We start from the raw sequence: 24,725 nt of genomic DNA, 5'->3' as shown, positions 1-24,725 counted from the left end.
GCTCTTTGTGACCCCAAGGACTGCAGCCCGCCAGGCCTCCCTGTCCATCACCAACTCCTGGAGTTTACTCAAACTCATGTTCATTGAGTCGGTGATGCCATCCAACCATCTCATCCTCTGTCGTCCCCTTCTCCTCCTGCCTTCAATCTTTCCCAGAATCACGGTCTTTCCCAAGGAGTCAGTTCTTCGCATCAGGTGGCCAAAGTATTGGAATTTCAACTTCAGCATCAATCCTTCCAATGAATGTTCAGGACTGATTTCCTTTATGAATGTGTGGGTTTGGGAAAATACTAACATAGGAGCTGCAGCTCAGGGCTGGAGTAGCAGGCATGTCATAAAGTCATTCTCTGACTCAGTTTCCTCACCCCTCTGGGCCTTAATTTTTCTCATCTGTAAAATGGGACCAGTAAGAGCTGTTCTAGATGAAAGAGATGTGAAAACCCCTTGAGAATAGAAAAGCTCTGACTGTGGTGTTTCTTGACCTGTCAGAGCAGAAACTTGGGGTTCAAAGTCCGGATTAGTCCAGAGAAGCAAGCCCAGACATTGGACTCAGATAAACCAGATTTCACATAATGGTTCTGCGTGACTTTTAGCAACTCTGTCCCCTCCCTGAGGCTTTACCTCTTTAATTTCTACAATTTTCACTTGTAGATAGGGGATAAAAACGAAGTCTGGGTTTCCTGAGTGGTTCAGTGGAATACAGCTTCCCTGATAACTCAGTTGGTAAAGAATCCACTTGCAATGCAGGAAACCCCAGTTCGATTCCTGGGTCAGGAAGATCAGCTGGAGAAGGGATAGGCTACCCACTCCAGTATTCCTGGGCTTCCCTTGTGGCTCAGCTAGTAAAGAATCTGCCCGCAATATGGGAGACATGGGTTTGATCTCAGGGTTGGGAAGATACCCTGGAGAAGGAAAAGGCTACCCATTCCAGTATTCTGGCCTGCAGAATTCCATGTACTGTATAGTGCGTGGGGTCTCAAGAGTCGGACATGATTGAGCAACTTTCACTTTCAGTGGAAAAGAATCTGCCTGCCAAGTAGGACACACGGGTTTGATCCCTGGGTTGGGAAGATTGCCTAGAGGAGGAACCAACCAACTGTAGGTAACCCACTCCAGTATTCTCGTCTGGGAAATCCCCATGGACAGAGGAGCCTGGTGGGCTGCAGTCCATGGGGTTGCAAAGAGTCAGACACGACTGAGCGACTAAGCACACACGTTCCCCCACTCACAATATATAAGGGACTTCTCTGGTGGTTCAGTGGTTAAGACTCTGTGCTCCCAATACAGGAGGCCTGGGTTCGATACCAGATCAGGGAACTATGATCCTGCATGCTCTATGGTGCAGCCAAAAAAATAAAAAATAAATACAATATATGAGAGCATCTGTTTCCATGCAGCAAGGTGGATTTTTGCCAATCTGATAAGATAAAAATAATTTGCATTTACTTTAGGAGTAATTTTGAAGAACCTTTCATACTAAGGGGTAAAATGAAATCTTTTCAGATATTCATGGGGCACCCTGGTATTTCCTCTCCTGTGAATTGTTAAACTGTGTGTTTATGTTGCTGGTCTTGGTTTTATTGATGACTGAGTGACTTCACTTTCACTTTTCACTTTCATGCATTGGAGAAGGAAATGGCAACCCACTCCAGTGTTCTTGCCTGGAAAATCCCAGGAACAGGGGAGCCTGGTGGGCTGCCAGCTATGGGGTCGCACAGAGTCGGACACGACTGAAGCGACTTAGCAGCTGCAGCAGCAGCAGCAGCAGCAGCAGCATTCTCTCTATATTGAAAGATTAGTGTTTATTTTGAATATGAGTTGCAACTATTTTTTCCTGATTTTTCACTTTGCATGTCATGCTTTCTTCTGTGCAGAAATTTTTAGAAACATTTTATGAGATGAAATCATCAATTTTTTCTCATGTGGCTTCTGAATTTTCAATTGTAGTTAGACAGGTCTTTCCTTTATAGGAGTTATGAAAGAACAGTCTCATGTTTTATTCTAGTATTTTTGTATTTTTTACATTTAAATCCTTTCATCTAGTTGGAGCTTGCCTTTTAGGGTGCAGTGTAAGGATGCAACTTACACTGCAGGGTACAGGTTTGGAATCAGCTTTTTTTTCATTTCAGATAACCATCAAGTTATCTCGATACTTTTTCCTGACACACAAACGTTTTTAATTTTAATGAAGTCAATTTATTTTTGTTTTCTTGTGCTTTTTGTGTCATAGCTAAGAAATATGTGCCTAATCTGAGGCCATGAGAATTTATCTCTATGTTTTCTTCTAAAAACTGTATAGGTCTAGCTCTTCTTATGTTTAGATCTTTGAACCATTTTAAGTTAAGTTTTGTATGTACCAAGAGGTAGGGGGTTCCACGTTCATCCTTTTGCATGTGGCTGTCCAGTTGTCTTGGAGCTTCCCAGGTGGCTCAGTGGTAAAGAATCTGCCTGCCAAGGCAGGAGATGAAGGTTTGATCCCTGGGTCAGGAAGATCCCCTGGAGGAGGAAATGGCAACCCACTCCAGTATTCTTGCCTGGTGAATCCCCTGGACAGAGGAGCCTGATGGGCTACAGTCCATGGGGTCTCAAAAGAGTCAGACATGACTGAGTGACTGAGCAAGCACACATGCATCCAGTCGTCTTAACACCGTTTGATGAAAGACTGTTCTTTCCCCGTTGAATGGTGTTGGTACCTTTATCAGAAATCAATTGACCATAGAAGTGTGGGTTTATTTCTGGACACTCTATTAGGTTCCATTGATCTGTATGTCTCACATCATTGACTGAATATGTCATCTTTCCTACAACAAGCTGGGGCATCCACTTTATCATAGACTAAATCCCCATTTATGGTGGGGTCTATTTTGGACTTTGTATTTTATTTCCTTGGTGTGTATGGTTTATTCCTGAGCCTGTTTGACCCCAAAAAAGATTTTAAGCCTGGGAGCCAAATGATCAGATTCACATTTTTTAAAGACCATCCAGGCTATATGTGGGCAGGACAGATTTTAGAAAGGGAAGAAGGAGGCAGGGTGACCACCCAGCAGGCTGTCACAGAGTCTCCAAAACAGAGGCAAAGGGGCCTAACTAGATGGAGGGGGGTCGCTGAAGTGTTTTAGACTGCAATGGCCACTCCTAACTTCCCCGTTTTCTGTTTCAGGGGCTGGAGGAAGAAGAAATCTGAGCTCAGAACTGATGCAGAAAAGAGGGCTCGAGACACGATTCGGGAGGAATTCCAGAGCCTGGGGCCCATCAAGTACGTGGTGCAGGGATCCTTGCTTGGGGTGGGAAGAGAACTGGGCACTAGACTTTCAGGAGAGCTACCTCTCGGGGACTGAGTCCAGAGGGAATTTCAGGACCAAAAGCCTGGGAGCCTGGAGATGGAAGGTAGGGAGATGACTAACACAGTCAGCCTCTTGCCCTGGCACTGGGGTCGATACCCTGAGGACCAGCAAACCCCTCAGGCTGCACATGGAGTGGGGACGTGTCACCTTCCTGCCTATTGCCCACTTTCCCTCCTTGTTCATGGGATACCTGGCCCTGCCTCGGTGGCTCCCAGGACCTCGTTCAGTGCATGTTAAAGTGAAAATAACCAGGAGTCAGCAGGCCCACACACAAGGTCTGACTCTGCTACTAACTTCCCGTGTGGCCTTGGGCAAAGCATTAACCCTCTCTGGGCCCTGCTTCCTGATCTGTGAAATGGGCACATTGGGTAGATATTTACCCCAACATGTGGGGGGTTTCTCTTTTGCCTCTGTCTGCCCCTCTCTCCATGTTTGTCGCTCTGCGTAGCTGCCCCATTCTGGATATCTGACTGTTCCTCTCTTTCGCCTACCTCTCTGTTCCCGTCAGTTGCTTTTCTCTCTGTTTTTCTGACTCTGTCTGTGTCTCGCTTTCTTTCTCCCTCTGGATTGTCCCTAGGACCCTGGGAATGATATGAAGTGTTTGCAGGGAGGCAGGCCTGATGCTCAGGAAGGATGCTGGGGGAACATGGAAGCCCCAGGAAAGGAACCAGTGACACCCGGCACCCCCCGCCCTCACTCTCGGGACTGCCGAGGCACCGAACTACTACTTCTGGCTCTCAGAGGCAGGGCCTGGGCCCACTCACACCCACCACACCCAGTGGGCCCCTGCCCCAGGCCTTCCCTTGCTGCTGTCAGGCCAAAGCCCAGGGTCACCTTGGTGTTCTCATCTCTGTGTCGCAGGTTTGCCGAACAGGCCGTGTTCATCCTTTTCTGCGTGTTTGCCATCCTCCTCTTCTCCCGGGACCCGAAGTTCATCCCTGGCTGGGCCAGCCTCTTCACCCCTGGGTGAGACTCTGGGGACCTGTGGGATGGAGTCCAACAGGGGAGCCTCGGGGCTGGGCCGCCCGGAGCTAAGCAGGCAGTGCCGCTGGGGAGAGCTAGGCTAGGTTTCCGCCTCTCGTCCTGTGTGGTTGTTACCAGTTCCTTCTTTTGCTCTCAAAAGAGCTTAGGTTTGGGTGATAAAATATCTGGGTTCTCGTGTGGTAAGAGCTCTGCCTTTGGAATCAGACAAAACTGGGTTCGAATGCCAGTCCCCCCACTACAAAGTGTGCAACCCTGAGCACGTGGTTCATTCATTCATTCTATTATTCAGTCAATCAATCAACTTTTATTGAGCACCTATTGGATGCTCAGTTGCCCCGCGGCATGTAGGATATTTCTGGACTGGGATGGAACACGTGTCCCCTGCAGGTGATTCTTAACCACTGGACCACCAGGGAAGTCCCAAAAACTTGCCTTTTTTTTTTTTTTTTTAGTTTACAAGGTATCTGTTGTATTTCCATATCAAACATAACAGTTGATGTTATTTTTTATCTTTTTTTTAAATAAGCAAGGAGTACTTCATTATACATATGATAATACACAATTTATTTAAACATGTCCCTACTAAAAATCCCCCATTCTTTTTTTTGTTCTTATCAGTAATGAACATCCCAGTACATAATCTGTGTACAAGAGCCTAGTTATTCCCTGAAGATAAATTCCTAGACGTACAACAACTGGATCAAGGGGTATTCACACGTAAAGTTTTGAAACGTACTGCCAGCTCCCCCTTCAGAAAGTTTATTTTCCCACCAACAGCCTGTGTTTCTCAACATCCCCATTAGATATTGTCACCCTTTTCACGGTTTACTTGTCTATTAGCGCGTGTTTTCATCTGTGTTTCTCTATTACATTGATACTGACCATCTTTCCCAGTTTCTTGGCCATTTGAATACTCTTCTTCCCAAATGTGTGGGCTGAAAGCGTCTTTGTTGGCATTTGGCTCTGTGCTTTATTGAACTCAGAGCCAGAAATAGCTGAGTTCAAAATCATCTCTTCTACAGACCATGGTCTGGCCCTGAGCAAGTTGCTGCTGTTCTCTGAGACTCAGATTCCTTATCTGAAAGGGAAGATACCTGCCCCTGAGGACTGTCTCTGAGACTTTGGTGGGCTTGATATCCCCACAGGACACGTTGTGGATTCTTGGAAGGTGGCAGGGAGGTCTCAAGGGGCTGTGAGGTGGGCTCCATCTGGGCTCTGCTGGTGTGAGCTGCATCTCTGGGTTGCATCTTTGTGTGCTAAGCTGCCCACCCCAGGAGGAGTGCAAACAGGAGCTGAACAAATACACTCAGGGCTTCACAGGAGCCCCGGTTATAGTGATGCGTAGGGGTTCCACAGACTCCAGCCTTCTGCGGCTCTCAGATTCTCCCCTCCTTGGTCAAATCCCTCTTCCTAGGGTCCTTGAAGTGGGAGGATAAACATTGTTTGGCTCCAGCCAAGTCTAAACGCCCCAGGGAGCTGTGGATAAAGAGCTTTCGCATCCACGGGCGGTTCGCGTCCCTGCCAAGCACAGTGCAGAACACAATCGTTGGCCTCCAACAACGTCCCCTTCCCAGAGGGCCTAATTCCCTTCCACAAATCCTCATTTGCAAAGCTGCCAAACCTTGGCCTGCTGACATGCCGGGGTCTCATGCTTTGGGGCCTTGTCCTTGTAGGTTCATTTCTGATGCTGTCACCGGCGTGTCGGTTGTCACCATCTTGTTCTTCTTCCCGTCACAAAAGCCGTCCCTCAAGTGGTGGTTTGACTTTAAAGGTAAGGCGGGCAAGGCCGGGGCATCGGTGGTCTGGAGCCTGGTGATCAGTGGCCTGAAGGCGGGGCCCTCCTGAGACTGACAGCCCCATTGTACAAACCACAGGATCCTGCTGCTTCCCTCTCCCTGTCTGAGCTTTTACCACGTCTGGGTACACAGCTGCCAGAAGTGACAGTCCAGGGCAAAGGTTAGCAATTAGAGTCTCTGGGTCAAACCCAGCTGGCTGGCTATTTCTGTACAGTCCCTGAACTCAGAATAATGGCTTTCACATTTTTTAAATGGTTGAAAAGAATAAATAAATATATATATATATATATTTCTGACTCGTGAACATGACATGAAATTCAAATTTCAGTGTCCACAAATAAAATCTTTATTTCTTGAAGAAGAAATTCATGGACATTTATTTTCTTTAGTTGTGTGAGTGCCTCTACAATAGCCTCGGCTCTGCCCAGAAAAACTCTGGGCCCAAAGCAAGAGCCTAAGGAGCCAGAGATGGAAATCTCCTGCTGGGTTCTAAATGGATAGGAAGTAGGGGGACTGCGGCAAACCTAGACCCAGGCGTTCAATTTCAGCCTCAGGAAATCACTGAGCACCCAAACCAAAGTGTCTGTGGGCTGGCCTTCAGATCTCCAGATTATGACCCCACTGGGATTTCAGCTGGTGTCTGCAGAAGAAGGTGCCAACATCTGCTGCCGGTGACAGAGGCCATGGCTGGCCCGTCACCCTCTGAGGCTGTGGGATGAGTTCTGGGCCAGAGGTCAGGACATAGGGGTTGTGATCTAACCGTCTTCTATTGCTGGGGGAAGAAAAGCATATTCCAGCGGCAGCTCCCGTTTCCAGGAGGAGTGAAGGTTTGCGTGTGTGGACCCCAAGCCTGGGGTCAGGTGGCTTAGACTGTGGGCTTTGAGGCTCTGCCACTGAACGGGATTCAGTTGTTCTCTTCCTCCCTGCTTCTCTGTCTTACTTCCAACTGGCTTTCCTCACCATCCACTCCCTTTATCATTTGTTGATCTGTTCAGACTTTCTTGGTAGCTCAGATGGTAAAGAATCCGCCTACAGTTCAGGAGACCCAGGTTCGATCCCTGGGTTAGGAAGATCCCCTGGAAAAGGGGATGGCAACCCACTCCAGTATTCTTGCCTGGAGAATTCCATGGACAGAGGAGCCTGGCGGGCTACAGTCCATGGGGTCCCAAAGAGTTGGACACGACTGATTGTCTAACACTTTTTTAAACTTTTTTTTTTTTTCAGAGTTTCTCCTGTTTCTGAGCTTTGGCATCTGTAACTTCCTCTTCATTAGCGTTCCTTCCTAATTCTAGTTTCTGTTCCCTGGTAGAGTGGTCCCCCTCAGAACACCCACTTCTGCACAGTACCTACTCCCACTGCTCCTCCTACTTCCTGACCCCGGTTTCTGTCCCTCGAAGCATCAAGTCCCACACACTTTCTGCTACTCTCCTAAAGCATTGACTCCAGTACTCAACACCCATGTCTTCCACGCAGCCTTAGAGAGTGGTCCGTCAGTGCTCATGGAGAGAAAGTGACCTGATCAAGGTCACACCGCCAGTTAAAAAGAGACGGGAGGTAGACCCCAGACATCCGAGCCAAACTTGACTTTCCTCATCTTACCCACTGTCTCCCACTCCCCTGTGGGTCTGAGTGGTACTTGCAGCTCCCTTTATGATCGCTGCCCAAGCACTGAGGCTCTGCCTCCTGGGTGTTGTGCGCTGTGCTTGTGGCCTTTATGATCGCTGCCCAAGCACTGAGGCTCTGCCTCCTGGGTGCTGTGCGCTGTGCTTGTGGCTGGTGATGGCGACACGGGTGATGATGAAGAGGGGGAGGAAGGCGAGGAGGAGGCTGCTGTGGATGACACTGTTGACGTGGAGAAAGAGGATGCCCGTGATGTGGGTGATGATGATCGCTTCCACTTCCTCTCTGCCCAACAAGCTCTTCCCCCAGACATCCGAATGGCTCACTCCATCATTCTCTTCAGCCTCTGTCCTGAGGTCACCTCTCCAGAGAAGCCTTCTCTGACTACACCATCTAGAAAAGCGCTCCTCCTTTGCACTCTCAGTCTCTTTCCTATATTTTCTTTTTTTTTTCCATAGCACATAAAATTTCCCAACATGATACATTTATTGATTTATCACCTGCCTTACTTACTGGGATGTAAGCTTTCCAACAGGAGGGTTGGTTTTTTGTTTTTGTTTTTTTTTTCCTGTTTTGGCCACTTCCATATCCTCAGGGCCTAGGGTAGGTCCCCAGTATACACTTGCTAATGAAATGACCAAGGACTCGCTCCGGGCCACACCCCGTGCTGAGCCCGTGGCACACACCGCTGCAGGTGTGCAGCCTCAAAGCCCACGGGTCACTGTCGGAATTGGTCTTCAGAGGGGTGCTATTGCTCCCTTTGGCAGATGAGAACTTTGAAGCTCAGAGAGGTAGGGGCACTTGGCTCAAGTCACACAGCTGAATGGCAGAACCAGGACTGAATTCTAGTTCAACCTCAAAGTCTATGCCTTCAGCTCCTGCTCTAGATGGCAGAGTATAATGTAGAGCCAGAAGTGAGAAATTCAGTCAGAGGCTGCATTTATAAGAAATAGTGCCAAGCGTGGGAAGATAATAAAGCCAGTAACAGCTGACATTAACTGACTTCACCGGTGGGTCACTTTTTCAGACCTTGGGTGCCTCTTTAGTGAAATACTATTTTATCACCTAAAGGCCAAGGGCTGGGCTACCTGATGTCTTCCTCACACTTGGGTTTGGCCCACGAATCCGATGGCAGTGTGTGACATCAGAACCACATGTATACACCCATGGGCTGCGTGCATCTTGTGCGTGCTAACTCGCTTCAGTCATGTCCGACTCTTTATGACCCCAGGGACTGTTTAGTAGAGGGGCTTTGTTAAGTATTAAGTAAGGGGCTTTGGATTGTCTTTATTATCCAGTTAGAAACTTTTGTTTTAGATAACCATGCTATAAAATTTTGAAAAACACCAAAAAGGGGAAACAAAAATATCAAAGAGTGTTTAACCAGGGACTGTCCTGGCAGCGGGGGAACCTTGAATGGGTCAGACCCATCCTCCTCCAGGGAGGCTGCTGGCAGCCTGCAGTGAGAAGGCCCAGTTCCAGGGAGCTTACTCGGTGCCAGGCACTGGGCTCCGTGTGTTGTATATATCATCTGACAAGTGTTTATGGAGTGACTTCCAGGTGCCAGGCAGCTGTGAACTGAACCGAAATGTCCCTCCATCCACAGCTCCATCACTGCCTCATCAGTGCCCACAAGGACCTACCAGCTTCCATTATCGTGTCAGGGGTCAGCTGAGGATATGGGGGCTCTGAGAGGCAAGGTCATGTTCCAGGGACCCACAGCAAACCAAGGTCCAGGAGGATGCTCTCAGTGCAGGGATGACAAACTACCACCCGTGAGCCAAATCCGGCTGCCCCCCGCTTTGAAAATAGAATTTCGTGGAAACGCTGCCCCGTCCACGTGTGTCTGCCGTCTCTGTGGCTGCTTCCATGCTTCCATGGCAGCCTGACCACAACAGAGACCTGCAGAGCCTGAATTAGTACCTCTCCAGCCCTTTACAGCAGACGTTAGCCAGCCCCTTGTTCTATCCACTGCAGACATCCCTGCTTTTGAAGAAATACAATTTGCCTCATGATTCCACGGACCAGACATTCCCTCGGTTTCTACTCTCCTGAATTTGCTTCCTCTTTTTTTCTGAACACGTTCAGTTACAAAAGAGGACCTTTTCTCGTGTAAACGAGGGTGAAAGTAACACTTACCCAGAAGGGCTTTTAGGAACTGAAAGGATGCTCTGCATGTGAATTGTGCAATTTCAGAAGATTCTGAGTACAGCAAATGCTCCGTCATGATGTTTGTGTCTTTTTCCCCTGAAACTCCTAAATGGGATGCTGAAGCCAGATTGTGGCTTCCGGGAGACCCCTGTGTGTCCCCACGGAGATGGGGCTCCAGGGGCTGATGTTCCCTCCTCCGGTTGAGGGTCCTGAGAATGTGTCGGGTCCCTTCCCTGCCCGGGGTAGGGGGTAGTGGGAGGAGCTGGGTATCCCCTGCCAAGCTGAGTGTCTTCTCTCCGCCCAGCTCCCAACACAGAGACAGTGCCCTTGCTGACGTGGAAGAGGGCTCAGGACACAGTGCCCTGGAACATCATCCTTCTCCTGGGAGGGGGCTTTGCCATGGCCAAAGGCTGCGAGGTAAGAGGGGCAGGCAGCAGGCAGCTCGGGGAGGTGAGCGCCCATCCTGGGGCAGCTGCAAGCGTGGGGCTGAGCAAGCCCCACCAGCCACACAGCCGCCCCATCTCCCATGTGGGGGTGATCACAGCTCCGTGCCGTGCCTGGTGCTGCCCAGAGAGAGAGGAAAATGGTACAGTGTGGGACCTCGAGGAGCTGGCATTGAGTGTTGTGCCAGAACTGCTAACACTAATATCATGACCCGAGGGGCCTGTGCGAACAGAGGACTCACCCTAGCAGGCTGACCCTCCACAGGCACTGTTCAACGTGCTGTACGCATGTTAGTGTGTTTAAACCTCCCAGCAAGCCTATGAGGTAGATGCCCCCATTATCCCATTCTGTAGATTTGCAAACTGAGGCACAGAGAGGTAAAGTAATTTGCCTAAGGCCACACAGCTATGTCCTCAGGATTAGAGGCCAGGTAGTTTGGCTCTAGGGCCCAGATATTATGAATATTAACTACGTGGTGTTACTATTAATGTGGTTCTAAAGGGCTGTGTGAAACTCCAATACTTTGGCCCCCTCATGCGAAGAGTTGACTCACTGGAAAAGACCCTGATGCTGGGAGGGATTGGGGGCAGGAGGAGAAGGGGACGACAGAGGATGAGATGGCTGGATGGCATCACCGACTCGATGGACATGAGTTTGGGTAAACTCCAGGAGTTGGTGATGGACAGGGAGGCCTGGTGTGCCTGGTGTGCGGTTCATGGGGTTGCAAAGAGTCAGACACGAATGAGCGACTGAACTGAACTGAACTGAAAGGGCTCTGTGAGCACAGAGGCAGAGCCAGGACTAGACTGAGGTGAGCGAGGCACTGACAGAGAAGAATTTTGGGAGGCACATGTTCTCAGCACAGCCAGACCTGCTCAGTGGAAGTGCAGCCTCAATGTCCAACATGTAGTAACCTATTAGCTCATGAAGTCTCCACACTGACCCTCAGGGCTAGAGAATATTTTTATCCCCATTTTACAGGTAGGAAAACTGAGGCCTGGAAAAATTAAGCAGCTCTCTTAATGTCATGCAGTTGCCCTCTGCTTAGGCGGTGAGGTTTGAACTCCAGTCCATCTGATTTCAAAGTCCAGCCTCCTAACACTCATTCTTGAGAACTTCCCAAGTGCCAGGCACCACGGGAAGCGCTATGCAAATATTGACTCTGCTAATCTTCAAAGGCACCACTGAAGTAGATGTGTGGTCATCCTCCTTTCAAAGATGAAACAGGGCAACTCAAGGCTGAATAAGTTGCCAATATTTGTGCAGCCAAAAGCTGGCAGAGTGGTATTTGAACCCATAGCTCATGAAGCTGGGCCCCACCCTACCCCCAGATTTCAAAACCACAGCTGGTTAAGGGTCAATCCGAAATTAAGGTAAAAGAAGCTGAAATTACTTCTCAGATTGCTTACTTTTTAAAATTCAGGATTTTAAAAATATTATTTATTTATTTTTATTTGGCTGTGTTGGGTCTTTTTTAAGCCATTGAGTCGTGTTTGACTCTTTGCGACCACATGGACTGTAGCCTACCAGGCTCCTCTGCCCATTGGATTTTCTAGGCGAGGTACTGGAGTGGGTTGCTATTTCCTTCTCCAGGGGATATTCCCAACCCAGGGATCAAACTTAGGTCTCCTGCATTGCAGGCAGACGCTTTACCATCAGAGCCACCAGTCTTAGCTGTGTCACACAGGATCTTCCGTGGCAGCACACCAATTCTCTAAATGTGGCACACAGGCTCCAGAGCATGAGGGAACACAGCGGGCAGAGCTGGGATTTGAACTTGTCGGACTCCTCTCACTACTGCCTCTTGCTTGGGACATATCAGGGAAGGCTTCCAGTAGGAAGTGGCATGTTAGCCAGGTAAATTAGGAGGCTGTGCAGGGCAAAGGTGGAAAGCATGGGCAGTGGACCCAGACCATCTGGGTTGGAGTCAGTCCTCCACCTCTGAGCTGTGTGCCTCCATTTCCTAATCTGTAAAATGGGCACAGTAATAGTGCCCATCGCATAGAGTTGTTACAGTTACTAAGTGGGTTGGAAAAGTGGAGGTTCTTGCCATGAGCAACTCGGTGGAAATGGTGCCATTTAATGAGAGGACATGGCCCTTGCCTCACCCTGAGCCTGACCTACACCCCAGAGGCTTCTATGCGGTCAGAGTGGTGGACAAAGCCCGGCTTGCAGTGGGGGCTGGGCTGCAGGACCGCTGAGCATGCTGAGGAGGCCAGTCTGGCTCCCGGCCCAGCCTTGGGCAGCCGGCCGGGGTTTCTGTGCAATAAAGACTTTGTGTGACGGTGGCCCCCTCCCCCAACCCCTGCTCACACCATCCCCTCCCCAGGCGGCCTGTCCCAGGAGGGACCAGAGTGCTCATGGCACGTCCTATTTCCCAGCCCCAGCCTAATGCCCTCGCCAGGTTGCTGCCAGGCCTCCCGGGGCTTAGAGGCCCTCGGACTGGGCCCACAGGGAGCCTGGATGTGTAGATACCCACCTGCTGGTTCTCAGGGGCTGGAAGCAGACCCCAGTGCTTGCGCTGAGCTTGGGTAACTTGCTTAAACCTGCCTGATGCTCTCACCAGTCTCCTCCTGCTGCAAAGCTGTCCATGCCTCCCCCATGTAGTTAGACTCTAGTCTGAAGGTTTGCCTGGACCTCCAGAGAACAGCCCCCACCCATCACCCCAACATCAGCTCTTATCTCTGTCCCCTCAGGGCTCCTCTCCAGCCCCACTGGCCTGCTCCTCAGCCACACTAAACTCATTTGCACCCCAGGACCTTTGCACCTGCTTCCTCTCTGCCGAATGCTCCTCCCTGAGATCTCTGAGTCCTTACCCTCAGGTCTCGGCTTCAAGGTCACATCCTCAGAGAAACCCTCTCTGGCACCATATCTAAGGTAGCCTCCCCTCCACACACAGCCCCCATCTCTCTCTCTTATCACCCTGATTACCTCCTGTAGCCATATCTACTCCTCAGGTTGTGGACTTCCCTGGTGGCTCAGTGGTAAACGATCTGGCTGCCAATGCAGGAGGTGCAGGTTCAATCCCTGGGTTGGGAAGACCACCCCCCACCCTGGAGAAGGAAATGGCAACCTACTCCAGGATTCTCGCCTGGGAAATCCCACTGACAGTGGAGCCTGGCAAACTACAGTTTACGGGGGTCACAAAAGAGTCGGACACGACTTAGCAACTAAACAGCAAACAACAACCCGCCCCCACCCCCCACAGGAAACCCTGTTCATTTGTTTATTGGTGTCTCTCTCACTAGAATGTAAGCTCCATGAGGGCAAGGACCATATCTGTCTTCTTCATTGCTCTTCTAGGCATCTAGAAAAGTCCTGGTACTTAACATGCTCTCTCAGTAAGTATTTGTTGGACATGACCTGTAAATGGGATGTTCTGAGGACTGATGACATGATGGATGGCGGCTAATGCAGAGGGCTCGCCACTTTTATTGTTGTTATAGTTTTACTGTCTCATGAATTAAAAATTGGTCTAATTCTGGCACCTTCATGCATATCTCATTTAATCTCTATCCACAACAATCTACACATATATTCAGGTGATACAAGTTGATATTAAATCAGGGTGGAACGGACCCTATCAGTTCAGTTCAGTCGCTCAGTCGTGTCCAACTTTTTGCGACCCCATGAACCGCAACATACCAGGCCTTCCTGTCCATCACCAACTCCCGGAGTCCACCCAAACCCATGTCCATTGTGTCGGTGATGCCATCCAACCATCTCACTCTGTCGTCCCCTTCTCCTCCTGCCCTCAATCTTTCCCAGCATCAGGGTCTTTTCAAATGAGTCAGCTCTTCTCATCAGGTGGCCAAAGTATTGGAGTTTCAGCTTCAACATCAGTCCTTCCAATGAACACACAGGACTGATCTCCTTTAGGATGGACTAGTTGGATCTCCCTGAAGTCCAAGGGACTCTCAAGAGTCTTCTCCAACACCACAGTTCAAAAGCATCAACTCTTCTGCGCTCAGCTTTCTTTACAGTCCAACTCTCACATCCATACATGACCACTGGAAAAACCATAGCCTTGACTAGACGGACCTTTGTTGGCAAAGTAATGTCTCTGCTTTTTAATATGCTGTCTAGGTTGGTCATAACTTTCCTTCCAAGGAGTAAGCATCTTCTAATTTCATGGCTGCAATCACCATCTGCAGTGATTTTGGAGCCCAGAAAAATAAAGTTTGACACTGTTTCCACTGTTTCCCCATCTATTTCCCATGAAGTGATGGGACCGGATGCCATGATCTTAGTTTTCTGAATGTTGAGCTTTAAGCCAATTTTTTCACTCTCCTCTTTCACTTTCATCAAGAGGCTCTTTAGTTCTTCTTCACTTTCTGCCATAAGGGTGGTGTCATCTGCATATCTGAGGTTATTGATATTTCTCCTGGCAATCTTGATTCCAGCTTGTGCTTCCTCCAGCCCAGCGTTTCTCATGATGTACTCTGCATATAAATTAAATAAGCAGGGTGACAATATACAGCCTTGATGTACTCCTTTTCCTATTTGGAACCAGTCTGTTGTTCCATGTCCAGTTCTAACTGTTGCTTCCTGACCTGCATACAGGTTTCTCAAGAGGCAGGTCAGGTGGTCTGGTATTCCCATCTCTTTCAGAATTTTCCACAGTTTATTGTGATCCACACAGTCAAAGGCTTTGGCACAGTCAATAAAGCAGAAGTAGATGTTTTCCTGGAATTCTCTTGCTTTTTCCATGATCCAGCGGATGTTGGCAATTTGATTTCTGGTTCCTCTGCCTTTTCTAAAACCAGCTTGAACATCTGGAAGTTCACGGTTCACATATTGCTGAAGCCTGGCTTAGAAAATTTTAAGCATCACTTTACTAGCATGTGAGATGAGTGCAATTGTGTGGTAGTTTGAGCATTCTTTGGCATTGCCTTTCTTTGGGATTGGAATGAAAACTGACCTTTTCCAGTCCTGTGGCCACTGCTGAGTTAGACCCTATAGGCAAGTAGAAGCATGTGTATTCTCCTGAATCCCTCATTTTCTGCTGGAGAGTTGTTATTATTGCTGTTCTTACTGTTCTTATCATTTTATTGGAGAGGTAGCATTATGAAGTAAGAGCCAGATTCTGAGCGCAAAATTCCAAACTCATTTCACTTATTTGAGCATATTACAACCTCGTTGTGCCTCGGTTTCATCAACCATAAAATATGGATAACTGTACCACTTCATTCCTGCCAGGTGGCACAGTGGTAAAGACTCTGCCTACCAATGTAGGAGATGCAGAAGACACAGGTTTGTTCCTGGAGAAGGGCATGGCAACCCACTCCAGTATTCTTGCCTAGAGAATCCCATGGACAGAAGAGGCTGGCGGGCTACAGTCCATGGGGTCACAAACAATTGGGGGCACACGCACCCACATCACCACTCCTTCGTGGAATTGTCCTGAGGATTAATAAGTTAATGTTAGCAAAGTACTGAGGCGACTTCTCAGCATAGAATCAGCACTGTATTAAGTGTTTGTTAAATTAAATAAGTAATAGTAAGCCCTGTTTGGTACTTATTATATACAGGAATTGTTTTTACCTGTACTTTGAAGAAAGCAAGGAGCAGAGATGTCCATTTCCTTGCCCAGTGCCACACAGCTTGTAAGCAGTACAATGGTTTGAATGCTCATGCATGTGCATGCAGTCTTTTCTTCTTTTCCTCTAATCAAGTTCACTGGCTCTCTCCACTTAAGAATTCTATTTTTTTTAGTATCAGTTTTTTGTAAAATATTTATTACTTTACTTATTTATTTAATTTGGCCGCACTGGATTTTGGTTGTGGCATAAAGGGTCTTTAGTTGCATCTTAACCGCAGGACCAGCAGGGAAGTCCCTACCTAAGAATTCTTACTTCGAGTTGTGCACACACGGCTGAGCCTACTGTCTTTCAGATCAGATCAGATCAGATCAGTCGCTCAGTCGTGTCTGACTCTTTGCGACCCCATGAATCGCAGCACGCCAGGCCTCCCTGTCCCTCACCAACTCCCGGAGTTCACTCAGACTCACGTCCATCGAGTCAGTGATGCCATCCAACCATCTCATCCTCTGTCATCCCCTTCTCCTCCTGCCCCCAATCCCTCCCAGCATCAGAGTCTTTTCCAATGAGTCAACTCTTCGCATGAGGTGGCCAAAGTATTGGAGTTTCAGCTTTAGCATCAGTCCTTCCAAAGAAATCCCAGGGCTGATCTCCTTCAGAATGGACTGGTTGGATCTCCTTGCAGTGCAAGGGACTCTCAAGAGTCTTCTCCAACACCACAGTTCAAAAGCATCAATTCTTCGGTGCTCAGCCTTCTTCACAGTCCAACTCTCACATCCATACATGACCACAGGAAAAACCATAGCCTTGACTAGACGAACCTTTGTTGGCAAAGTAATGTCTCTGCTTTTGAATATGCTATCTAGGTTGGTCATAACTTTCCTTCCAAGGAGTAAGCATCTTTTAATTTCATGGCTGCAGTCACCATCTGTAGTGATTTTGGAGCCCAGAAAAATAAAGTCTGACATTATGAGGCCTTTAAAGAGATTTTTCAAGGGTTTTCTATAGAGACTTCAACCTGAAACATTTCATTTCTACCATAACATCCTTCTGTATATCAGCGAAATCAGGAAGAAAGGACCTCATAGAAGCGAGAAAGGAGGAGAAAGAGGGGTCACCGTCCTGCCAGCTCTGTCTTCCCCTCTCATGCTGCACCAGTGGCCTCAGGCACCTCTTGGCACCCCTGGGGGCTATAAGGAACAGTTTGACAACCACTACTCAAGGCAGTTTCTTGAGTGTCCCATCACTGCTGATATCTCGTGACTTGATGCCACTAATAGGCAATGGCAGGTTTGGGGCACTTACCTGGTACCCAAGCATTTTTATAAGAGCTTTAGAGATTAGTTCCTTTTCTCCCAACCATAACCCCTAAAGTGAAAGTTGTCCAGTCGTGTCCGAATCTTTGTGACCCCATGGACTGTACAGTTCCTGGAATTCTCCAGGCCAGAATACCGGAGTGGGTAGCCTTTCCCTTCTCCAGGGGATCTTTCCCAACCCAGGAATCAAACCCAGGTCTCCTGCATTGAAGGTGGATTCTTTACCAACTGAGCCACAAGAGAAGCCCAAATGTTGAAGAACAGCTGCCCAACGTGGGGCTCGAACCCACAATGCTGGGATCAGGAGTCCCACGCTCTACCAGCTGAACTAGCCGGGTGGGTCTGTAACCCCGAGGACAAGCACTATCGCATCTCAGTTTACAGATAAGGACCTGAGGCACGGAGAGGTTTAGTTACTTGCCAAGGAAGACACAGCAGAATGGATGAAGGTGGGGGAACAAGCCTAATCTGATTCCAGAGCCCTTTCTCCTCACCTCCTGGGCATACCGCCTCTGCCCTTGCAAGTTGCTGGTCCTGGAGTCCCTGGGAAAACCTGTGGCTGTGTGTTTCCATGGAAACAGAGCTTCCGATTCCTAAGGGAACAGGAAAGAGCAGGTGAAGCCCCTTGAGTCCCCTCGAGAGCCCCTGGTCAGGGGCCGGGGGGGTCTCCTCTCTCTTGAAGCGGCCAGACCGCCCTTCGGCTACGGAAACCGAGCCAAGGCCCTGAGTGGCCGTGGGGAGGCTGGCTGGAAGCCTGGCACCCAGAGGCCCGGCTACAGGGAAGCTCTTGGCTCCTCATTCATCCAAGTCATTAATATTCCCTCTCTCCAGCCCTTCTCCATTTAATTACACACACTGCCGTCGGTCTCTTTGCCAGAGCCGTGGCCTCTGAGAAAAACTAGTGGCCCCATTTTTCCCTGCAGGGTTCCCTGCGCCAGAGGAGGGTCCGGGGTCTGGACTCTGCCATACACTATAATTTCTAGGTTATCAAACAGTGCGGATGTGAAAGAAGAACCTTACTTTTTATAAGGTCTCTTCTAGGGAATTATCTTTAAGCATTTATTATTCATTCCCTGAAGGTAACTTTTAAGTCATGGTGTAGGGACAAATAAAATAATTTATTTTATTTGTGTCAAAACAGTATACTATATTCTAGAATCCACGATGAAACCTTAGTTTTGGATAAACAGCAAATTTTCTATTCAACAGAAAAGAAATGCATACCTGTTCCCTGATAAACCGAAGTGTGTTAGTACCAAAAGATATTGCACTGATAAACGGGATGTGGTAGACGTACACTTGGCTAAGTGTTCGGGGTCTAGCCCAACCCCGGCCTTGATCCGCTAATAAGCCTACAACTGCTTTATCTTTGTCAACAAAACGACCTACAGGTGGCGCCCCTGTAGCCTTATTGCTATATTGCCGCGTGGCACCACCAGGGGGCAGCATCGAGCACAATTTTTCATCCGTTTTCCCGCTTCGGGGTCTTAACGAAGGTGCATTGGATTCTGGGTTATTAAGGATACATTTGAAGCCTGGAGGGCAGAAGCGGGAGAGTGTCATTATGAAATACCCGCAAGTAGAGTAATTCCTGGGGAAGTCGGCAGAGAGAGAGAGCTTGGAGATAATTCTGCAGCACTGATGGCAGGTGGAGTCTGGAGTCAGAGAGAGGACATCGACCTTGTCTTTACTGCCCTGGAGAGCTGTGGTCAGCTCTGGGCACTGCCCTTCATTAAAAGGTGCAGTGACAGTCTGGTGTGTCCACTGGAGAGTACGTGGTGACAGGGCGCTTTGCAGGAGAATGTTAGTATACTGACTCCGTGGCCCTGAGTGCAAAACACATCTTAGCCAGTATTTGGGGGACACTGAGCAAGTCACAAAAACTTCGCCAAGTTAGGATTCCTTCTCTGTAACACGCGAAGGAAGTGTTTACTTTGCCGAAAGGTTGGTGATTCTTATCTAATGAATAATGATACAAATAATAATGGCAGTGTTTGTGTACCATCATTGTAATAATCATCATAAATATCTTTATTGGTGGTAATCTTATTCATTGTGCTGGGCTTCCCTGGTGGCTTGGTGGTAAAGAATGTGCCTGCAGTGCAGGAGACATGGGTTCAGTCCCTGAGTTGGGGAGATCCCCTGGAGAAGGAAATGGCAATCCACTCTGGTTTTCTTGCCTGGAGAATCCCATGGACAGAGGAGCCTGGTGGGCTACAGTCTGGGGTTGCAAAGAGTCAGACATGACTTAGCAACTGAGTGCTCACACATTCATTGTGTTGTATTTGACCTCTAGCTAATGCATGTTTTCTATTATATATGATATATATATTATATATATTATATATTTAATATGTACTGATACATAATTATAAAAATTAATAATGAATATTTTGTATAAATACGTTAATATTTTTGGAAGTGATAGCTATCATTGGAGGAATGAGAAGATTTAACATGGAGGTTCCAGTGCCCCTCTCCCACTCAAATTAGGGCTACCCAAACCAAATGAACTATTGGGGAACCATATGGATTATTTGAAGGATCCAGGGGTTTGGGCCCTGGGCCTGTGGAGTATGGAGTAGACAGCAGCTCGGGAAGCAGAGAGGCTGAATGAATATGTGACCTTGGGCAGCTCACCTACCCTCTCTGAACCTCAGTCAACCTGTATGTGAAAGTGTAGTTGTCATCGCTGTAGCCAATCCTAAACCCCTCCCACTTGGCCCAGGCTCGGGGTGGCAGGCGGCAGTGGGCTGGTGTGAAGAGGTGCTCTTGCTTCCTCCCTCTGCAGGAGTCGGGGCTGTCGGCATGGATCGGCGGGCAGCTGCACCCCCTGGAGAGCGTGCCCCCAGTGCTGGCCGTACTGCTCATCACCGTGGTGGTCGCCTTCTTCACCGAGTTCGCCAGCAACACGGCCACCATCATCATCTTTCTGCCCGTCCTGGCGGAGCTGGTAAGGGTTCTTACACGGTCCTGGGATGGGAGAGCAACATCCCTCCCCAATACAGGTTCACTAGTCTCTTCCTTGATCCCGGGAGCTCCACGGGGGCCAGAATTGTCATCATTCTTGTCCAAAATGCATAAAAGTGTCAGAACCATGATTTTTTTAATACTGTCTTTTTTTTTTCTCTAAGAAATGCATAAACAGTAAATATTTTCAAAGCACACCAGAGGGCCTCCTTTGGGAAAAGCAACCCGTGGTAACATAAGAGTTTTCTAGGAAAACAGAAATGACCAAATATGGACTAAGAAGAAGTAGAAAATCTGAGTAGACAGATAAGGATACCAGGAATTCTAACGGTAGGCAAAGCTCTAGCTTCCCTTTAAAGCAGAGTTTCTCAGCACTACGGACATTTGGGGCCGGAGAATTCTGTTATGTGAAGCTCTGCATTGTAGGATGTTTAGCAGCATCCCTGCTCTCTACCTACTTGTTTGGACCGTTTGAGAAGGACCAGGCAGAGGGCATGAGGTTTTAGAAATGTGATTCTCAATATGTGGTCCCAGCACATTTTCAAAATTCTCAAAATGTGGACCAGCAGCATCAGCATCATCTGGGATCTTGTCAGAAATGCAAATTCTTGCCGCTACCACCCCCGCCACCCGCCCCCCGCCGCAACAAACCCCACACATGCTGACTCAGCAACTCTGAGAGAGATGGGGCCACCAGACCTCCAGGTGACTTTGATATGCACTCAAGTTGGAGAGGCAGTGTTCTAGAATAATTTTCCCTGCCCGCCCTCCCTGATAAACCCACACGTGACCTTGGAACGTTGCTAACCTAGGAACATTGCTAACCTAGGAACCTTCTCTCTTGTCTCCCTCTCTATGGTTCTCTTCTTGTCTGTGTGTCTCTCCTTCGGCCTGTGTGTCTGTATTTCTGGCTGCATTTCTGTCCGTGTGTCTTTAAATTCACCTTCTCGCTTGTTTCTCTTGTTCTCTGTCACTCTGCACATCTCTCTCCGGACATCTCTGGCTCTTTCCCGTCTCTCCATCTGTCGCCGTGTCCCTTGCTTTCCTCCTGTCTCCACCTCGCATGTGGTTTCTCTCTTTCTCTGTTTCGGTCTCACCCCTGACTGCCGGGCCCAGGCCATCCGTCTGCGGGTGCACCCCCTGTACTTGATGATCCCTGGCACCGTCGGCTGCTCCTACGCCTTCATGCTCCCAGTCTCAACGCCCCCCAACTCAATCGCCTTCGCCTCTGGACACTTGCTGGTCAAAGATATGGTGAGTGCAGGCGTATTCCAGCAGAGGCCCCGAGGAGTGGGCGGATCAGGGGCGGGCAAGGAACCGGGGCAGGACTCCCACTCTCCCCTCCCCCCAATTCCTGAACAGGTCATTCTGAGTGGGACCAGCAAACCCCTGGGAGGGCCCAGCCCCCGACTAGCAAACACTCTGGGATGATTGCTTAGGTGATTTCAGGAAGCGCTGACTTGGCCACTGCTTTCCAAAGTTTGCCTTGGAGATGAGGGCCTTCCCCTCTCTCTGCCCCCCACCTTGTCTTCTGACTTGTTTGGCCAAGCGCTCTGGGCCGGGCAGCATCTCTAGGGGAGACGGAGCAGCGGACCACACCAGAGACATAGGGGTGCACGTCAGTGCCCGGTCACCTGGAGAGGAGACAGAAGCCGAGGACGGTGGTGGGGGATCCCAGCTTTTAGCAAGGCTCTCCTCCAAGCTGAGCCTCTTCCTCCGCCTGCTTCCTACTGCCCTTCCCCCTCCACTGGCCGCCTCGGATGATCGCACCGAGCAGTTCAGGGGCTGCAGACCCTAAACTGGTTCTATAGAGAAGAGGGATCTGCCCGACTAGTTCTTAGCTGATGTAGGGTCTCCAGGGACGGAGACCCCAGCAGGACAAAGGGAGAGAAAACAACAGTGAGCGGCAGGAAGACAGAGCAGAGAGGCAGCAGGGACCCGGGGAGACAGACATTCATTCATTCGCTGGTTCATTCACTGTACAAGTGTGCTGAGCACGTCCGTGTTCCAGGCGCGGAGGTGGTGCCGGGTAGGGGAGACACACACCTGCCTCCAAGGAGACAGGAAATGCAAAGCAGGGGGGATGTTTAACGATCAAAGCAGGTTGTTTTCAAGTTGTGTGATGCTGGGTCAGCCAACTGCTCTGAGCCTCATTTTCCCCTTCTATAAAATGGGAATAATAATAAGAACAACCCTAAAAGGGTTGCTTTCAGGGTAAATGACATAGCTCTGTGACAACTGCATGGCACAAGGCCTGGCTCCTAGAAACCACTGAACGAAAGGGGATGTTATCAGCTCCTCGAGGGTCAGCCTAGGTGTGTAAAGATGGAAGCGTCTTGGGTATCAACCGTCCTGGGTTTGCGCTCCCCCTCCACCTCTCCCCAGATGTGCCATCTGGCGTGAAAGACTTTCTGACTCTCAGTTTCCCCATCTGTATAATGGGCCTCGAGTAGAACCCTGCCTCACTCTGGGCTCCCTTGCAGGTGCGGACGGGACTCCTGATGAACCTGATGGGCGTCCTGCTGCTCAGCTTGGCCATGAATACTTGGGCACAGACCATCTTCCAGCTGGGCACCTTCCCAGAGTGGGCCGACCTCCACTTAGCCAACGTCACAGCACTGCCATCCAGCTTGGCTAACGGCACATATAGGACCCTCTGAGCCCCTCTCAGGAACTCTCTTTGGGCTGGGCCCTCCCAGGGGTTTCACCATCCTCTGCTGCTGGGACCCCACAGGCTGATCAAGCAATTCTTCTCTGTGATCCAGTACACAGCAAGCAAGGGTGACTTCCAGCGGTCCACTCGGGTCCACAGTCTCGTTATCTAGGATACCTTCTCGTTTCCCACACAGTTCAGGGAGCCACTTCCTCCCAGTTCTGCTGCCTGAGAAACAAGCTCCTTTATCTCTGAGTTGATCTGTGGTTAGGATGCAAGAAAGCCCAGTTTCAGCAACAGTAAGCCAATCTGGAATGGTGTTTGTCTTGAACAGCTGGGGCAGGAGACACCACTAGCATCCCTCATTGATGACGTGAGGTTCATCCAGAGACAGCATCCTGCCTTTAGGGATCACCTTCCTTCCAGAGGCTGGGGCTGTCTTGTTCCCGTCCAGCTGCTCCAGCTGTTCCCAGCTGGTGTGTGCTCTGCTTGGTGAGGGCCGTTTCTGAACCAGTTGTTTGAATATCGGCTCTGCTGATACCTAGAAGCCAGGGTTATTTTCAGTCCCTGGAGACAGCGAGGGAGAGACAGATGACATCCTGAGGACATGGAGACTGAGCAGAGTCTCTTTGCTGTTTCTCTGGGCTCCCAAGCACCCAAGGGCGAGTTCTAGACCTTTCTACCCAAGCTTTTTCGGATTTTCCTGATTAGTCTGAATCAGTGTGGCCACAGTTCCAGGGTCAGGCCAAGTGTGGGCCGTGTGCCACTAACAGGTGGCCCATGGCTCCTCCAGCCAGGCGCCTCCCACACGGGCCTTCCTGGCTGCCGGCTTCTTCTTGTTCCCAGAGCTGCTCTTTGCCTCCCTGCCCCCATCCCAGGTGGTAAGCATGTGTGATTAGCAAGGGCCACGTTTTCCAGGGGAGAGAGAAAAGTCAAAAGAGAAATCAAGGCCTTGTAAAACATCCAGTGTCTTAGGCAGGGAAACCCTGTAATCCTCTTCTACAAATAAGAATAATGTCCCCTGAGCCGGGGGCTGGTGGGGCCCATCCTGAGGGATGTGCTCCTTCCATGTTTCAAGCGGGAGCATCTAGGTACCCCCACCCCTAGGAACAGCACAGTTTGGATGCAGTCAGCCCAGAAAGCTCACGGCCCCCCTTCCTACGCCTCCGGGGGATGCGGTTCCCCCAAGCAGCCCGGCTGGGGAGCCGCACCCTGGGGACTGCACTTGCTCTTGGAACAGTACGTGTGAGTCATGGACCTTTCCCTGGGAGCGGCAGGGAGGAGGGAGAGGAGGCTCCCGTCCTTCCTGTAGGGGCGTCCTTCAGGATTTAGTCACAGTTACAGCCCACTGGGATTGGGGGGTGCCCTCCCATAGGAAGGGGTAGGGGAGAAGTTCATTCACAGAGAAACCCAAGGGGCTTATCACCAGATGAATAGTGATTTCAAATACTTCTGATTGAAAAATGCTGTAAAATAAAGAATGTTAATCAACCCTGAGCCTGGAAATCATTTGCCTTGATAGCCATAAAAAAGCTGCAAACCCCACATTCTGGAACTTGGGGTGTCACAGAATTGACCTCATGTCCTTACTGCTCTCCCTTCTCCACTCCACTCCAGCCACACACTCCAGCTCTCCTGCCTCGGGGCCTTTGCGCATGCTCTCCCTGTTGCCTAGAACACTTTGCTCCCAAATATATGCCTGTTTCTTCATTTTATTCAGGTCCCTGCTCAAATGTCACCTCCCCAGAGAGGCTTCCTTCACCATTGGGTCTAAATATCACACCGTTACTTTTTAACCCCTTGCCCTGCTATAGTTTTCTTAGTATTTAGTCAGGATGCTGTATTATTTTCTTTTTTATTAATTTTCTCACCCTCTAGAATATAAACCTATGAGAATGCAAACTTTC

The 24,725-nt window shown here is 49.4% G+C and overlaps 1 protein-coding gene and 1 non-coding gene across 5 annotated transcripts in view; one reads left to right on the top strand and one right to left on the bottom strand.

Moving 5' to 3' along the window:
- Positions 1–24,310, top strand: part of SLC13A3 (solute carrier family 13 member 3) — an 83,659-nt gene extending 59,349 nt beyond the window's left edge. For 3 of the 4 annotated variants that reach the window (XM_025000636.2, XM_059892631.1, XM_025000635.2), the window contains 7 exons: positions 3,161–3,256; positions 4,206–4,310; positions 6,002–6,099; positions 10,200–10,312; positions 19,987–20,148; positions 21,282–21,419; positions 22,649–24,310. In XM_025000636.2, the coding sequence (XP_024856404.1) occupies positions 3,161–3,256; positions 4,206–4,310; positions 6,002–6,099; positions 10,200–10,312; positions 19,987–20,148; positions 21,282–21,419; positions 22,649–22,825 (889 nt within the window). In that variant the 3' untranslated portion in view covers positions 22,826–24,310. 4 annotated transcript variants of the gene reach the window in all.
- On the bottom strand, positions 17,461–17,533 carry TRNAR-CCU (transfer RNA arginine (anticodon CCU)). The gene has a single exon. It is a non-coding gene; the product is annotated as a tRNA-Arg (tRNA).
- Positions 24,311–24,725: the final 415 nt, after the last annotated feature.

This window comes from Bos taurus, chromosome 13 (genome assembly GCF_002263795.3).
Source record: "Bos taurus isolate L1 Dominette 01449 registration number 42190680 breed Hereford chromosome 13, ARS-UCD2.0, whole genome shotgun sequence".
In the NCBI taxonomy this organism is placed as follows: domain Eukaryota; kingdom Metazoa; phylum Chordata; class Mammalia; order Artiodactyla; family Bovidae; genus Bos; species Bos taurus.
Note: the sequence above shows the minus strand (reverse complement) of the source record. Positions and strands in the feature narration are given on the sequence as shown.